We start from the raw sequence: 18,192 nt of genomic DNA on the forward strand, positions 1-18,192 counted from the left end.
GCGGCGGCGATTCCTGGGCCGAAAACCACCATCCTGGGCCGGAGGACCACGCCGTGAACGCCGTGAATCATGTTCAGAAGCAAACAGCAATCAGTGCAGCTTGCAAAGCAGAGATTTTACATGGTCTTATTGAGGCACTTATCACTGCCTGCATCACCAGTTGAAGTTTTTGGGTGATGTCTAAAGGCAGCCTCAAGTAGACCATACTGCAGTAGTCAAGCCATGAGGTAACCAGGTATGAGTAACTATCTGAAAGGCCCACAATGACAATGAATGATGGGGATTGTGCTCCAACATACCTAAGATGCATTTTTTTTTATTTGAATTTATATCCCGCCCTTCTCCAAAGACTCAGGGCGGCTTACATTGTGTTAAGCAATAGTCTTCATCCATTTGTATATTATATACAAAGTCAACTTTTTTATTGCCCCCAACAATCTGGGTCCTCATTTTACCTACCTTATAAAGGATAGAAGGCTGAGTCAACCTTGGGCCTGGTGGGACTTGAACTCGCAGTAATTGCAAGCAGCTGGGTTAATAACAGACAGACTTAGTCTGCTGAGCCACCAGAGGCCCTTATGTTGGGAATAGTTCTTTCAAGGGCCCTAAATAAGGAGATATTACTGAAGATTCCTTTTAACTGCAGATGCCAGGAAGCTACATTCAAAATATATGGTTTTCAGTAAATTTTGGTTCCTCTTCTAAGCCAGCTTTATTTTACAGAAGTATAATATATAATCAATCTATCTTTGTCCAGTTTTGAAAACAATAAAAATATACCTGGGAGATTTCCCTTACCTTTTCAAGTTTGTTATGTTATTTCTAGCTACAAATCTTGCAAATGGAATCTGAAAAGAGGTATAAAAACAGGTTATAAACTGAAAAAAAGCAGTATAAAGCAAAATATAATTTTCATGGTTATCAGCAGCAATCTTTAAGTGAAAATATAGTTTATAACATAAAGAAACCAAGATGTTCTACTCTACACGTAAACTTATCTTCCTATCAAACACAGAATTATACTGACATTTCTTTTCTTCCTTCCTAATGCATCCCCTTGTGTAAATTCTTTAAATCAGTTTCTAATCCACAGTATTTGGCCATAGTGCCTGAGAACTTCAGAAAGTGTACTCTAAAAAATCCACCAAACTAGGCAAGGCTGGTCCAAGATCCTTGAAGATGATATTCCTACTCACTCTGAGATCATAAGGAAGCATCACCAGCATTCCACTGTGGTCCATCAAATATGAAGCTTCATTGTGCTCATACAGTTTTCTATTCCTAGGCATCAGCAGGGGAGTATGCATCTTGACAGCTCCTGTGCAAAAATTATCATTCCAGTATAATTCCATAGTATAAATATAAAATATTCTTTAAAGAAATTGTTTGAGAAACTATTCACTTAACGTTCTCATTCTCACTTTTCAAATGTTTACAACTTGTTTCAAGTAGAGACACTTGAACTTCTGTACATATTTCTTCATTCAATGTTTCAATAAATGTAATTATCTGATAGCTGAAAACTCCACCTATTAGTCATATACTGTAAATATAATACTGAATATGTCTGAAATTAATTCAAGAACAAGGTATTAAGGGTACAGAACAGGGGTGAAATGTAAAATTTGTTACCACCAGTTCTGTGGGCATGGCTTGGTGTGTGTGTGGGGTAATATGACTGGGTGGGTATGGCCAACATTTTTTTTTCTTTTAAAAGCATTTTTTCTACAACCTCTTCGGCCGAAGAGGTTGTAAAAAAATGCTTTCAAAAGCCTGTGATGATCAGGCAACTCAGCTGGGATTGCCAGAGGAGCCTTTTAAAAGCTTTTTTTTACAACCTCTTCAGCCGAAGAGATTGTAGAAAAAAATGCTTTTAAAGGGTTCTGACAATCCCAGCTGAGCCGCACGATCATCAGAGACTTTTTTTTAGTTTTAAAAGCATTTTATTGGGCAAAGAAAAAATGCTTTTAAAAGTTTTTTAAAAAACCCTCTGATGATCGTGCGGCTCAGCTGGAGGGGGGCAGGGATTTTTGCTACCGGTTCTCTGAAACACCTGCCACCATCGCTACCGGATTGGGCGATCAGGTCCGAACCGGGAGCATCTCACCCCTGGTACAGAAGTACAGTATTTCTTCTGCTGTCAGAATAATAATGCTGCATACCTCTCTTATGAAAATATCTCAATCTAATTCAAGAATATCCAGTATAAGCATACATACCATGTCTTTTAAAAATTCGGCTAATTGTCTCACACACATGTTGTTGAATCTTGGTTGACCAAACAGAAAAGCTACCCTAAAATTAACAATGATCAGAGGTAAGCAATGCATTTTTTCCTTCAGTTACAAAAATACAGAGTGCCTCTAAACCATGAGCAGCAGATTTATATTCATTCAGCTTAACATACTGTACTAATCAGCAAATATGTTTTCAGTAAATATTTGCAGTTTCAAATTATCAAATGAGTTTTCAATTCCCAAAAAGGGAATATTGAGTAATGTTTATTTGTTTCTTTCACTTCATTAGCCTCTGAGAGTTTGTATGCTTGAAATCTGGTTCTTATGTCTGCAATTTACTCCCACATTCCACCTTAGCTCACAAATTAATACAGATGACTTTGAAGACAGTGCCTAACTAGGCATTTCAATGCTTGCATTTTATTTGCACGTGTTAAACTATGTTGGTCCTGGTATGCAGGAAATAGATCCTAGGATTTTTTTATTAACTTTTTTGTTTTGTTTTTTAAATGTAAAACATGTTTCTGCGATGAATGTGTGCCATATTTTTATTTTATTTTTTAAAAATGCTATTACCTATAATAATGGGAAGTATAATGCTTAAATATACCTCAGAAATTCTGCCTTGAAAGAACTCAGATTGAAAAGGAAGCACCATCTACTGTTTGTGAGTTTGGCCGCGTACAAATCTAATGAATTATTATTAAGCAATAATAGATCAGATTGGCCACAATTTTGTCAATCTTCTGTAAGGCTTTAAAACATGGTTTGTCACTAAGCCTAAGGTGGGTTGAGCATTGGTTATGTTAATTGTTGTGTGTGGGTCTGTTTTTATTCTGGCTATTGTTGTATGCATTTTTTCTTTTTATATTTTTAACATGGTTATAGTCATTTAATTTGGCAGCCTTATTAATTGATTAATAAAAAAATTATTATTATGGCTTCAAAAATAAATATCACTACCAATGTAAGACATAATGGGAAGTCACAAGGCAGCAACCAAAACAATCACTAACATCTTCTTCCCCTGCCAATTTTCATACTTTGTGTATGAAATTCCTATACTGGAAGCATTGTTGTTGTTTTTTGTTGTTAGTTGTGAAGTCGTGTCCAACCCATCGCGACCCCATGGACAACGTTCCTCCAGGCCTTCCTGTCCTCTACCATCCTTTGGAGTCCATTTAAGCTTACGCCTACTGCTTCAGTAGAAGTAGTCAAAGCAATTTTTACCAATGCTTTTCACTTTTCTTTCCCATTAGTTTTTCCCTTTTCCTCTTCTGTTTATTGTTGCTTGTTCCGTTATTATTTTAAAAGCAGTAATATAAGATTCCAATCATATTTAACTTGCTGTATCTTTTCAATGCAGACTTAAGAACACACCTTAAGGATATCACTGTCATAGGTATAATCTATTGCGGGAGAAATGCGTTGGGAGAATATTTGGCCCATCATGGTCCGGTACGCTTTTCCGTCCACATTTGCTAAAGTATGATGAAGGACTTCATGAAGTTCAGATTCTTCCAATTGAGGAGGTGGAAGATGTTCACTTTTTAAGAGCTCCATAGCTGTTGGCCGTTTTGAAGGATCGTGGTTCAATAGCCAAGCAATCACCAATTTCTAGAAAGCCAAAATATATAGTGACATTTTAAATTTATAAATTGAAGAGTTTTCTTTCTAACTTCTATCTATAGATATGTCTTCCTGGTTACACGCAATCAATATATATCATATTTGCAGCTAATGTCAGAAAATATAAAAATATTGAATAATCTTTCAGCCATACTAATAAAATCTGTAAACTGTATAATATTTAAGTCATTGTTAAAAAATATTACTTCAATATTACTTTCTAAACATTCATTTTGCTTCTAGGAACTAGATTACTTTGATACGTATTATTTAATCCTAATGGGGCAAACAGACATTGATTATTTATTATTAACTACCAATAACAGAAAATATTTGTAGCTCAGAGTGCAACTATGGCATCCTTGGTCCTCTCTGAACTAGGTTGTATTCTTGCAGGTGTTTCATTACCTAAATTAGATAACATCATCAGTGACTATCATTGTTATTTACTTCATGTTATTTATTCTGGGTAATGAAACTGGTATTTATTTATTTATTTATTTATTTATTATTCAAATTTATATACCGCCCTATCTCCCAAAGGACTCAGGGCGGTTCACAGGCATATAAAACATCAATATCAATATACAAATTAAAATAATCCTTAAAAAACTTATTCTAGCGCCCGAATTATTAAAAATAGAAATATAAATATAAAATATAAATATTAAAATCAATTTAAAACCCCTCTAAATTTAAAAATCTAAGCCAGTCCTGCACAGATGAATAAATGTGTCTTGAGCTCGCGACGGAAGGTTCGAAGGTCAGGAAGTTGACGGAGTCCTGGGGGGAGTTCGTTCCAGAGGGTGGGAGCCCCCACAGAGAAGGCCCTTCCCCTGGGCGTCGCCAAACGACACTGCCTAGCTGACGGCACCCTGAGGAGTCCCTCTCTGTGAGAGCGCACGGGTCGGTGAGAGGTATCTGGTCGCAGTAGGCGGTCCCGTAGATAACCCGGCCCTATGCCATGGAGCGCTTTAAAGGTGGTCACCAAAACCTTGAAGCGCACCCGGAAGGCCACAGGTAGCCAGTGCAGCCTGCGCAGGATGGGTGTTATGCGGGAGCCACGAGGAGCTCCCTCTATCACCCGCAGCCGCATTCTGAACTAACTGCAGCCTCCGGATGCCCTTCAAGGAAGCCCCATGTAGAGGCGTTGCAGTAATCCAGGCGAGACGTCACAAGGGCGTGAGTGACCGTGCAAAGGCCTCCCGGTCCAGAAAGGCGCAACTGGCGCACCAGGCGAACCTGGTAGAACGCTCTCCTGGAGACGGCCGTCAAATGATCTTCTAGAGACAGCCGTTCATCCAGGAGGACGCCTAAGTTGCGCACCCTCTCCATCGGGGCCAATGACTCGCCACCGATGGTCAGCCGCGGATTTAGCTGACTGTACCGGGATGCCGCGATCCACAGCCACTCTGTCTTGGAGGATTGAGCTTGAGCCTGTTTCTCCCCATCCAGACCCGACGGCCTCCAGGCACCGGGACAGCACTTGATAACCGTTGGGGTGGTCCGGTGTGGAAAAGTACAGCTGGGTGTCATCCGCGTACAGCTGGTACCTCACACCGAACCCACTGATGATCTCACCCAGCGGCTTCATGTAGATGTTGAACAGAAGGGGCGAGAGGATCGATCCCTGCGGCACCCCACAAGTGAGGGGCCTCGGGGCCGACCTCTGCCCCCCTGTCAACACCGACTGCGACCGGTCGGAGAGATAGGAGGAGAACCACCGATAAACGGTGCCTCCCACTCCCAATCCCTCCAACCGGCGCAGCAGGATACCATGGTCGATGGTATCGAAAGCCGCTGAGAGGTCTAATAGGACCAGGGCAGAGGAACAACCCCTATCCCTGGCCCTCCAGAGATCATCCACCAACGCGACCAAAGCCGTCTCCGTGCTGTAACCGGGCCGGAAACCGGACTGGAACGGGTCTAGATAGACAGTTTCATCCAGGTGTAAGGGAAACTGATATGCCACCATACTCTCAACAACCTTCGCGCGGCGGGTTGGAGACCGGACGATAATTACCTAAAACAGCCGGGTCCAGGAAGGCTTCTTGAGGAGGGCCTCACCACCGCCTCTTTCAAGGCGGCCGGAAAGACACCTCCACCAAAGAAGCGCCAGAATCGCCTGGAGCCAGCCTCGGGTCACCTCCTGCGTGGCCAGCACCAACCAGGAGGGGCACGGGTCCAGTAAACATGTGGTGGCATTCAGCCTCCCCAACAACCTGTCCATGTCCTCGGGAGCAACAGGGTCAAACTCATCCCATAAAATGTCACCAAGACCACCCTCAGCCGTCTCACCCGTATCACCGCAATCTTATATAAATGAACAATCAAGCTCAGAGAGCACCAAGGACCCCTCATTATTATTAATAATTATTTTCATATTTATTTATTTATTGGGTATGTATTAGATAATATATATAAGAATAAGCATGAATTGAATACATAAAATGAATACAATTAAAGGAAACATTAGGACAGGAACGGAAGGCACGCTGGTGCTCTTATGCACGCCCCTTACAAACCTCTTAGGAATGGGGTGAGGTCAACAGTAGACAGTCTTTGGTTAAAGCTTTGGGGATTTTGGGATGAAACCACAGAGTCAGGTAGTGCATTCCAGGCATTGACCACTCTGTTGCTGAAGTCATATTTTCTGCAATTGAGTTTGAAGTAGTTCACTTTAAGTTGACTTTGTATATAATATACAAATGGATGAAGACTATTGCTTAACATAGTGTAAGCTGCCCTGAGTCTTCGGAGAAGGGCGGGGTATAAATGCAACTTTAAAAAAAAAAGTTTCTCTCTATTGTTTGCTCGTGTATTGTTGTGGTTGAAGCTGAAGTACTCATTGACAGGTAAGGACACTGTAGCGGATGATTTTATGAGTTATGCTCAGGTCATACCGAAGGTGGCGTAGTTCTAAATTTTCTAAGCCCAAAATTTCAAGTCTGGTGGCATAAGGCTTTGGCACTTAAATCATTTGATATGAGTACTCCAAGGCCCTGACAGAGTGAGAGTCATCTACAAGGTCATGTCCACTCAGTTTGTAATTTGTGTTCTGATTCCTTTTGCCAATGTGTAAGACAGAGCATTTGTTGTTGAGATTTGGAATTAAATTAGGAAACACACCAGAATTAATCTCAATGGAAGAAACAGATACTACCCAGAGTTGCTCTGGCAATGAAATGGGCAGTCTCTAAATTTGATAAACAAATAAATTAACTTGTTAACACACAATATAACAATTACTTTTTTTTGAAAAAAGTGAATACCTGTTTTGCATTTTTCACTTCATCAAAGTCTTCTGGAAATTCAATAAATGGCTGGAAAAAAAAACACATTAGAATAACGTGTTCATCTTAAAAGTTATGTGTATCAAAATGAAAATATCTTTGCCATTTATAATTATGTAGGGTAGCCTTACCCAATCTAATGATTTTCAGGAGAGTTAGACCTCAATTTTTTTAGTTCCCAAATAGCAGATCCAAGGGTCATACTAGCTAGGCATTATGAAAGCTGAAATCCATCGTATTTAGAGGGTACCAAATTGGATATTTCTCACCTGTCTTTCTACTGTGCCCTACAATACTTAATAAAAACAATTGTACAACATAAATCCTGTATCTTTTTATACTATTACACAGTTAATGCAAACTAGAGCTAAGCAAAGTGTTTGAAAGAAAGAAGTGTTTCACAAAATACATTAAGTGGAGACAAAGCATCTGTCTTTAAAGTGCTAAAGCAGCCATCTCTTTCAGAAGGTTCAAGTGCCAGCTTCAAAGGCTGCTTCCATCCATGTCCATATATACATACATGCCCAGCTACATTGTCCATATAGGCACAGGCATGAAGCAGCTAAACATCCCTTGCAAAAGATGTGGCTGCTTAAATAATCCGAAGAGAAATTCTTCATTTAAGCTAACATGTTTTATGACACACCTCTTATTAATGCTTTGCACTGTCCTAATATAGGTAGTCGCTAAGTGAGATAATTGTTAAGCAAGTCAGATCTGCTTTTATGAACTTTTTTCCCATGGTCATTAAGCAAAGCAACAAGGTTCTTAAATGAATCATATGGTCATTAATAGAATCCAGCTCCCCCCATTGATTATACAGTAGCAAATGATGACCATGTGACCATGTTTTTATATATTTATATATAATATATAAAATGTGTGTGTGTGTGTGCGCGCGTGCACACACACACACACACAGTTTGTTAGCAACTGAGTTAGTCTTATATGAACTAGAGAGCAATTGCCATGAAATGTGTGTGTTTTTTTAAAAAAAACCCTGCCTTATCAAATAAGTTGTTGCTGGACAAATCATAAATGAAATTTATACATACAAGCCTTAACTGACTGAGAACAAAGATTCTTTCCGATGCAGTCATCATTGGGTGATAGGACATCTCAAAGAATATTATACCCAAACTGAAGAGGTCCACTTTCTAGAAAAAGAAAACTGGAAGTCAGTATACTTGCAAGAAATAAATGTGAATGTGCAATCTAAACAGTCCGGGTAGGCCCGTTAAATAAAAATCTTGTGGAGGAAAGTGCATAGAACGTCTGACTGCAAATTGAATTCTAGGGCAGTTGACAAAATAACAATGACACTGTACAATTGCTGCCATTATATTTTTATATAATACTAATATTTGAAGTACCGTATATACTCGAGTATAAGCCGAGTTTTTCAGCACGTTTTTTGTGCTGAAAAACGTCCCCTCGGCTTATACTCGAGTATATACGGCTTATACTCGAGTTTTTTTCTTCTTCTTTTTTTCACATTATACCGGATGGTGCAAACTTGGCGGGCTTTTGCATTAGCGCGGGGAAGCCCTGCCGGTGCAGTGAGAGGGCGGGGCGGGGGAGCCGCCAGCCTTCTCGGCTGAGGGAGGGAGGCTTTCCCTGACCGGTAGCTGCCTCATTTCCCTCCCTCGGCTTATACTCGAGTCCCCAGTTTACCCCAGTTTTTTGGGGTAAAATTGGGGACCTCGGCTTATACTCGGATCGGCTTATATTCGAGTATATACGGTAAACAAAATATAGTATACAAATATTACACTAAGCAACAGAAAAATGTAAATAGTCAATATGTAAAATTAATCCTCTTTTAAAACTTCTATATATTAGCAAATGCTATTCTAAAGGCTTTTCCCTATGAATAATAAAAGATTATTAAAATTGTTATTGTTTTTATATCCTCTTTTTCTGCCTATAAATCAGTGTTTCTCAACCATAACAACTTTAAGAGGTGTTGACTTCAACTCCAAGATTTCTGGGAGTTGAAGTCCATACTTGCCAAGCTTAAGACACACTGCTATAAACCATGCAGGGAACTTCAGTAAAGCAAAACCAATTCACAAGAACTCTTAATAGAGAGTCGTAATGTCATAATGTCGTAATAGAAATAAATATCAATCTTTGGATCGTAATAGAAATAAATATCAATCTTTGGATCTAAGCAAGAAACCTGGATCCAAAAACCCTTCTGCAGATTTCACATGAGGCAACTGGGGCAATTTCCCTGATAAAAATGTGAGTCTTTTTTACCTGATTATATGTAGATTTAGTACTTCCTTGGACTTCTGGACTCACATAAAGAGCAGTGCCAATCATTCCTGTTAAGTTTCCTGTTAAAAAACCAAAGATTTAATTATTGAACTTTATTAACTGCTTTACTGTCTTTTGAATGCTTAGAAAGTAACCCACACATTTTACATTATTATTATTTTAATAATAATAATAATATTATAATGTTTATTTATTGCGAATTGTTCAATCAACAGTGAGAACACCCACCCTTCCCCCCCAGCCCATTTTTTATAGCTTGAAAATGCAATTATTCTTCAGTCAGATTGCAAATACGAATACAAGTAGAGATATTGCTGAGACATTGAGCTTGTTGATCAGAAAGGTTGGCAGTTCGGTAGTTCGAATCCCTAGTACAGGTCTCCTGTGTGAGCAGGGGTTGGACTAGATGACCTCCAAGGTCCCTTCCAACTCTGTTACTGTTATTATTTGCCTAAATATTTTGTCGAATCAGACTTTTTGTATCTCCTTTGCTTTGTAATCTGAGCTGTGATGTGTGGTTATGTGTTCTTTTAAAATCCAAGCTTTCAGTGTTTATTGAAACTCTTTATATTACAGATGTTCACTGTATTTTTACCAATATCAGAATCCCTGTTTCATTACAAAATGATTAGGGAAATGTTGAAGAAAAGTCCTTGATCAGAAGCAGAGTAAAAGTTAATAAGAAAAGGCAAGAGGGGTTCAAACTGCTAATGTATTCAATGGAGCTGCTATTGTTCACAACAGAATGCTAGAAACACTTGTTAGAACAAAGAAAGTCATAAATATGAACATTTCTTAGTGTTCAAATATGAAAACTATTCATACAGGAAATGGTAGGGCATTATTGGGACTTGCCGGGAACTGACATAAAGTTGCTTAAAAATTAAGCTTGATCAGCATTTGAGGGACAAATGTTCTCTCTGATCCTGTAATTTGAAAGGTATTAATTCATTTCAATCTTGGAAATCTGCATTTCAAAATGATATGTTTAAAGAAGCAGAAAAACATGCTGCTTATATCTACCCGATGGATCATTTGTAACCACATTTTGGTTGGAAACTTCTTCTCCAGGTTTAGAGTCTATCTGAAAAAGAAAACCCACAATATCTGGTTATTTAATTCACACTCTTAGATATGAACAATGGCTGGAAAGCAAAAACAGTGTTGTTTGAAAATGTATGCAAACGGCAATGCATTAGACTTCAGTCTCTGTTCAGTTATGGAACTCATTAGCTGGATCTTGAGCTACTCAGTGAGGATACAAATATTTATTTATTTTATTTATTTATTTTATTAGATTTTTATACCGCCCTTCTCCCGAAGGACACAGGGCGGTATACAGCCAAATGATAAAAATATGATGTTGACAAGTATGTAAACCATAATATGATGCACAATGTAAGAAGAATTAACATCTCTCCTAAAGATTTATTACCCATATAAGCTAAAATTAAAACATAAGTAATAATATATCATAAATTATATATTACAGCATTCATCTTTTCTTATAAACACTTACTGTATTTGCTGGGTGATCTGTTGCCAAACCAAAGTCACCAATTTTCACATGATCTTCTGAATCTAAAAAAATGTTGACAGGTTTCAGATCTCGGTGAATCATTCCCTTTAATAAAATCAAATAAAGTTTGATATTAAACAGTTTGTATACGAATCACACCTCAAACAGAATATAAGATTGGACCCTCCAGCATGAGTCAGCTCAGCTTTTAAGAGTAGTGGGGCAAACATTGTTTACATTTCTCTATTGGATGATGATTATCAGAAGTGATGGTCAAGATGATAAGATGATGATTATATGGGCACAATTTTTGAAAACTGCCCAGAATACTATGTTATAAATATTAATGTTACTTGTGAGCCTCCTTGGTAGGACTTATATTTTAAAACAGGATATACTAATATCTTGCATTAATAACATTGAAAGCTAGTTTGTTGTGGTTAAGGCATCAAGTTAGAAACTGGGAGACTGTGAATTCTAGTTTGGTCTTAAATACAAAGCCAGCTGGGTGAACTTGGCAAGTCACACTCTCTCAGCCTTAAGAACCTATCACTGGCAAGCCTAGCCAAGAAAACTGTAGCGTTTAGTCTAGGTAGTCACCAGGAGTCAAAAACTGACTTAAAGGTACCTTCCCCTAAAACCGTCTGGCATTACTACTACTGTTTATAATTTCATTATTAACAGTAGCATAGCACACAAAGTAATTTCAAAGATATACGTGCACAACTTCAATTCAATATTACTACAATAAAGATAATATTGCAAACCAGCCAGAGATAACTAAATACCCAAAAAATGTTAGAACATGGGGAAAAACTGGGAATGGATAAAGAAAAATTATATCATAATAGTATTAATAGCAAATCAACAATATCCCAAACTTGAGATATCAACAATAACCTATCTTGCCTGGAGTTTTTGGAGAGGCTGTTACCAGAAGACCTCCACAGGCGAACTGTGCATGCACAATTGGCACTGAAGCTTTACCCTGCAAAACTGCACTGAAGCTGGATTTAAACTCAAACACTGTCATCCGAAAGTAGCACTTGCTTGAAAATGGTGCGTATCTTCCCAGAATCAGTTATTTTCCAAGAGGATGGGAAAAGAGAGGAAAATCAGCTAAAACCTGTCCCATTCTATTATATTGTCCATAGCTTTGCTAGCTCAGCCAATAGCATCAACATAAGCATGCCCAGAATATTAAGTACCGTATATACTCGAGTATAAGCCGAGTTTTTCAGCACGTTTTTTGTGCTGAAAAGCGCCCCCTCGGCTTATACTCGAGCCAAGCCGTTCAGCCCTTCCTCTTGCAGCGAGTCCTTTCTACCGCAGGCAGCTAGCTCTCGTTAGTGCGCGCGCATGCGTACTTATTCCTATGTGGACACACGCGCACACCCCCTCACGCACAATTACCCGCGCGTTAGTTATAATTGTTGACAGCGTTGACAGAGAGGGCACGAGGGAGAGGCGAGGCAAGGCAAGGGACCCCAATCAAGAGTTATAATTGTTGACAAATACACACGCAGGGAGCGAAGAGTGAAACCTCCCGGTTTCAAGCGAAGGAAGGAGGCGCCTGGCTACACCCGCCTTCAAAGAAATAGCTGGCATTCCTCGCGGACGGGCGCAGACACACACACACACACACACACACACACACACACACACGCCGCCTCCTAAATTCATTTCCCCCACCCCACCCCACCCCTTTTTTCTTGGCTGCTTCTTCTTTTTCTCCCTCCCCCCCCCCGGCGCCGCCGGCCGTGTAGGGCTCTCCCTTCCCCGCCCCTGCACGGGCGGTCAGCTGCCCAATCGCACGGTTCCTCTCCTCCCACTGAGGAGGTTTCAAGCTCTGGATTTAAATACAACCGAAAGGGGACGCTGGGGCTACAAACAAGACAGGGAGGGGGGAGGGGGAAGGGGGGGGGGGGGGGGGGGGGAGGGGGAGGGGAAGCGCAAGAAACTTGTCAGGTAAAACTCAACAGGCAAGGGCGGAAAAAAAACAGGGAACTGGGAAAACGCCCCCAACTAGGGAGAAAAGGGGAAGGTGGTGTTTTTAAAAAACAAAAGTCCCAAACCCAGCGACGGAACCTTTTTCAAAACCGCTGCCGAGCCGAAGTGACGGACGGACGGACGGCCGACTGCGAGGCCAGAAGGTAGCCCAGCCGCCTCGCCAGGCTTTTCTCAGTTACTGCGGCCCGCTCTCCTCCCTTCCAGAAGCGGTTTAGCAGGGCTGCTTTGGAAGAGCCTTAAACGAGCCCGTCCTCAGCCACCCCTCCCCTTCCCCTTCCTTCGAGCCTCCAGCTCCAGCAGCAGTCTATCCCGGTGGACGGACGCCTCCCGGTTTGCCTTCCCCGAGCCTAGCCGGCCCCGCCTCCCTCCCTCCGTAGCGGTTCAGCAGGGCTGCTTTGGAAGAGCCTTAAACGAGCCCGCCCTCAGCCACCCCTCCCCTTCCCCTTCCTTCGAGCCTCCAGCTCCAGCAGCAGTCTATCCCGAAGTAAGAATCCGGCCCGTCTACCTTCCCGGAGACTGGCCGGCCCGATCTCCTCCCTTCTCTAGCGGGCAGGTGTCTAGGGCTAAAGAACCTTGAGCTCCACCACCCCTCTCCCTTCCTTCCTTGAGCCTCCAGCTCCAGCAGCAGTCTATCCCGTGGATCCCAGCAGTCTATCCCGTGACGAACGCCCTGCTTTGCCTTCCAGGAGCCTAGCCGGCCCGCTCTCCCTCCCTCCGTAGCGGCTCAGCTGGGCTGCGAGCCCGTCTCGGTCACCCTTCGCCCGGCCCTTTGCTGGCCTCGCCTGGGCAGGGCTGGGCAGAGCCGTGACATCACCTCCACCGCCCACCGTTGCCGTCCGCCGTCCGCCGCCCGCCGCCGCCGCCGCTGCTCGCCTCCGTCCCTCCCTCCGCCTCCTCCAGCAGCCAGCAGCGTGGCGGGCGCTCGGCGCGGCAGGGCCGGGCTGGCGACGGCCTCTCCTGGCGGCAGCAACGGCGGCGGCAGCAGCATCAACAGCACCAGCAGCACCAGCGGCTCCCGCAGCAGCCCCGCAGCCGCCTCCTTCCCGGGCGCCACCTGCATGAGCCACCGCAAAGGCGACAAGCCGCCCATCAGCATCCAGGAGCACATGGCCATCGACGCCTGCCCAGGTCCCATCCGCCCCATCAAGCAGATCTCCGACTACTTCCCGCGTTTCCCCGCGGCCTCCCGCCGCCGCTTTGCTCAGCGGCCTCCTCTCTCTCTCTCTCTCTCTCACACACACACACACACACAGAGACTTCTAAAGTGGGTTTAATGATATTAGAGACCCTTATTGCCCTGCCAAAAAAAAAAAAAAAGAGCCACCCCAACGTCTATGAAAATTAACCTTCTCTTCCAAGAGACACTGTGCAGGGTATTTTCACTGTTGGTGTGCATACAGGCTTAGATTTGTGCTGGGTTCTTAGTACTTAGAGCACTGACCTTCAGAGGCACCCTGGTCCCTTGGAAGCTAAAGGAGGACTCATTTTCATGCTTGCAGTGTTCAATTTGGGAAGGGCATCCAAAGAAGTGGTAGATCCTTGTGTGTCCAATCACACTTAGCCAATAAAAATTCTATTCTATTCTATTCTATTCTATTCTATTCTATTCTATTCTATTCTATTCTATTCTATTCTATTCTATTCTATTCACTCATTCATTCATTCATTCATTCCTTGTGTGTCCAATCACACTTGGCCAATAAAAATTCTATTCTATTCTATTCTATTCTATTCTATTCTATTCTATTCTATTCACTCACTCATTCATTCATTCATTCATTCCTTGTGTGTCCAATCACACTTGGCCAATAAAAATTCTATTCTATTCTATTCTATTCTATTCTATTCTATTCTATTCTATTCTATTCTATTCTATTCTATTCATTTTATTTTGTCAAATACATATTAAATAATTATATAAATATAAGCATGAATTGAATACATAAAAGGAATACAACTAAAGGGAACATTAGGACAGGGACGGTAGGCACGCTGGTGCTCTTATGCACGCCTTACAGACCTCTTAGGAATGGGGTGAGGTCAATACTAGATAGTCTTTGGTTAAGGCTTTGGGGATTTTGGGAAGAGACCACAGAGTCAGGTAGCACATTCAGGCATTAACAACTCTGTTACTGAAGTCACATTTTCTGCAATCTAGATTGGAGAGGTTCACTTTAAGTTTGAATCTATTGTGTTCTCGTGTATTGTTGTGGTTGAAGCTGAAGTAGTCATTGATAGGAAGTACATTGTAGCAGATAATTTTATGAGCTATGCTCAGGTCATACCAAAGGCGGCGTAGTTCTAAATTTTCTAAAGCTGGGAATCCTCCTTCCCCCTTTTGCACTTTTATTGTTTTTCGTTCAAATAAATATTCATGTTATTTTACTTGGCTCTATCTTTATTTTTTACATTGACCAGTAGCTGCCTCATTTCCCACCCTCGGCTTATACTCGAGTCAATAGTTTTTCCCAGTTTTTGTGGTAAAATTAGGTACCTCGGCTTATATTCGGGTCGGCTTATACTCGAGTATATACGGTAATCAAATTTAAAAAAAATTAAGAAAAGGTTTTAAAATATCCCATAAAATCTAGTATTACAAGGTTAAGAAAATACAAAATACAGCTAGCATATAGCAAAATGGAACTGTGTGCCAAATTTTGTTGGTACGACCAGGAAGGACACCAGATTTGCAAAATAGGATTTAACAGGTTACCTATCTCTGACTAAGGAGATATATCAGGTGGTTTGTCAGATGGTTATCTTGCTGGCAAAAGCAAACATATATTGTTTTAGATTATTTAAACAGATAAGGAATTTTTGCTTAGGCTTAAAGCTGTGGCTTCTGATTCAGATATACTGGGAAGCACAAATGAAAACCGGATAGCAATGTAATAATTGAGACTTCCCCTGCCTTTATCAAGGCCAGGATGAACTTTTGGTAAATAATTAACTAAAACCCAACAAAGTACAAGAGATGTGCATGGGCTTGGCATGACCATCACTCACCTTTTCATGGATATAAGCTAAACCATCCAATATTTCCCGGAAAAGTCTCCAAAGACGATTGGTATCTTGGTATAAACCTTGATCAATGGTATCTCGTAATGTGCTCTTTTCACAATATTCCATCTTTAGATGCAAGATTAAGGAGGGAAAAAAAGTTGAAAACATTTGGGAAAGTCATCACGTATATAACTGTTACTATCCTACAACCCAGATTTGGGGTGATTAATCATGCAAATATTGGAGGCTTCTCTTTTTTTAAAAAATATTAAAGAAATGTATTCTGCTAATTTAATCCTTTTTTTGTGGGCAGACAACGGAAGGAGACAAAGAAGGAAAACTATAGGTTTGTTTGCCTGAATTTCATTTGCTTAGCTGCCTGACTGGAAAAATAATCAGTCCTTCAAAGAAATCAATATCTTTTCACCTTGTTATGCTAAGAAGAAAGAAGTTTATGTGATTCATAAGAATGCTCCTGCATACTTACATTGTTTGATCAATGCTAAGGGTGTATAACACCCAGCCATGGTAGCCATTATCCTTTTCAAAGGTACACATTATTTGATTAACCCAGATATAGCAATTTCGAATGTTTCATGCAATGGGATGAAGCAAATATAATACAAAGTGGTGTTGTGGCTCCAGCCCCCCCTGCACCTGGCCCCCTGCCAGAGAGTGACTCAGAGAGTGAGGGAGAAGGGCCGTCAGGGCTCCCTTCTGCAGGGCCGGCTTCCCTGGCTCAGCTCCAGGAGCCAGAGGCAGGCCAGGTGGAAGAGGTGATGAGGCCTCTGTCTCCTGTATCTCCCCCCGCCCAGGAAACGCTTCCAGACCCTGCTGAGGACAATCAGTCCTGGTTAGATCCCAGGTTTCGTAGACAAGAGAGACGGGATCAACAGAAGCAGGGATGGGGCAGGCCTAGAAAGCGCTGAGTCACAGAGCCACACCCCACAGGATATAAAAGCAAGAGGGGCTGCTATACTTCTTCGTGATGAACAAATCAAACTGCCTAGAGCAGTGCTTCTCAATTATTTTCTGTCATGCCCCCCTAGGAAGAAGAAAACATTTTTCGTGCCCCCCGCGCGACTGTAAACACGGGGCTTAGCTTGTTATGACAGTGTTTGCCGAGGTCAAACGCGCCCCCCTTTACGGAGCCTCGCGCCCCCCCTGGGGGGCCCGCCCCACTATTTGAGAAGCACTGGCCTAGAGAGAACTTGAGCTGAAGTGCTGTTTATTCCTGACTTCCTGGTTGACACGCCGGCATCAAGAAAGATAACAGAAAAACCTTGGCAGACGCTCGCTGGGTTGCTGCCAGAGCTGATAGCTGCCGTGGACTCAATTGCCGGCTAATTGAGTCATTTCTCGTGCTTCACGGACTGAGGTGGGGGGGACAGAACAAGTGGTTTGTTTTAAAGATCAGCCAAAGCTTTTGACACCTGTTCTGCTTGTGGATTATTTCTCACATCAGGTGCAACAACAGGTAGACATGTTATCCTCCCACAGTGGGGGGCAGTATCTGGCTGACTTTTAAGAAGCTGACAAGATTAATACATGGAGGGGAGACCATCTAGAAATCATAAAGCTTTAACCTAGAGTTGAAAATCCCACAGCAGGGACTGGTCCAAATTGGGTAATCAAAACACATCCCAGCACAACATGTCCATATTGAAAACAGCATGCATCTATCCATGTCGTTATTAGGAGCTGAGCTTGAGCTGAGAGAGATTTCGCTATTTTAAGCATGCTCTGAAATCATAAATTGTTTGCTTCTAAAACTTGTAAGGCTGAAAAAAAATTACTTCTCACTGATTTCTTAGACGGCTTCAGGTTCTGGATACTGACTATAATGTTTCTTCTATCTCAGAAACAGAAAATGTTCATTTTATTTTGAATACATTTATTCTGGCTGTACCAAATGGTAATTTCCAACCTGAATATAAAGATGGTGCACAGTCTGAATCACTGATGTTTTGTTTTCTTCACTGGAACTATCTTTTTCCTTGTAGTCTTCATCCTAGATCACAAAAATTCAGAAGTACAATATGAGCAAACCTAATTCTTCACTACGTATATTTAATTGGTCCATTAATCCACTGATAACATTTCTTTCATTTAAAAACAACATTCTTATGTGCTGAAATGCCAAATAAACCTGTTTTGTTTGTATTCTACTATGCATCATCACAACATGATGCTGGGTACAAATACTCTTATCAATAAA

General features: G+C 41.5%; 1 protein-coding gene across 3 annotated transcripts in view; it reads right to left on the reverse strand.

Annotated features, from left to right (window-relative positions):
* Nucleotides 1-18,192, reverse strand: part of EIF2AK4 (eukaryotic translation initiation factor 2 alpha kinase 4) — a 55,530-nt gene that overhangs the window by 20,836 nt on the left and 16,502 nt on the right. For all 3 annotated transcript variants that reach the window (XM_058162124.1, XM_058162123.1, XM_058162125.1), the window contains exons 14-24: nt 17,902-17,985; nt 15,978-16,100; nt 10,962-11,066; nt 10,466-10,526; nt 9,422-9,501; nt 8,215-8,316; nt 7,139-7,189; nt 3,618-3,854; nt 2,220-2,295; nt 1,197-1,318; nt 799-848 (exon numbers count right to left, since the gene is read on the reverse strand). In XM_058162124.1, the coding sequence (XP_058018107.1) occupies nt 799-848; nt 1,197-1,318; nt 2,220-2,295; nt 3,618-3,854; nt 7,139-7,189; nt 8,215-8,316; nt 9,422-9,501; nt 10,466-10,526; nt 10,962-11,066; nt 15,978-16,100; nt 17,902-17,985 (1,091 nt within the window). The remainder of the gene's footprint in view (nt 1-798; nt 849-1,196; nt 1,319-2,219; nt 2,296-3,617; nt 3,855-7,138; nt 7,190-8,214; nt 8,317-9,421; nt 9,502-10,465; nt 10,527-10,961; nt 11,067-15,977; nt 16,101-17,901; nt 17,986-18,192) is intronic.

Source organism: Ahaetulla prasina, chromosome 1 (genome assembly GCF_028640845.1).
Source record: "Ahaetulla prasina isolate Xishuangbanna chromosome 1, ASM2864084v1, whole genome shotgun sequence".
Lineage (NCBI taxonomy): Eukaryota > Metazoa > Chordata > Lepidosauria > Squamata > Colubridae > Ahaetulla > Ahaetulla prasina.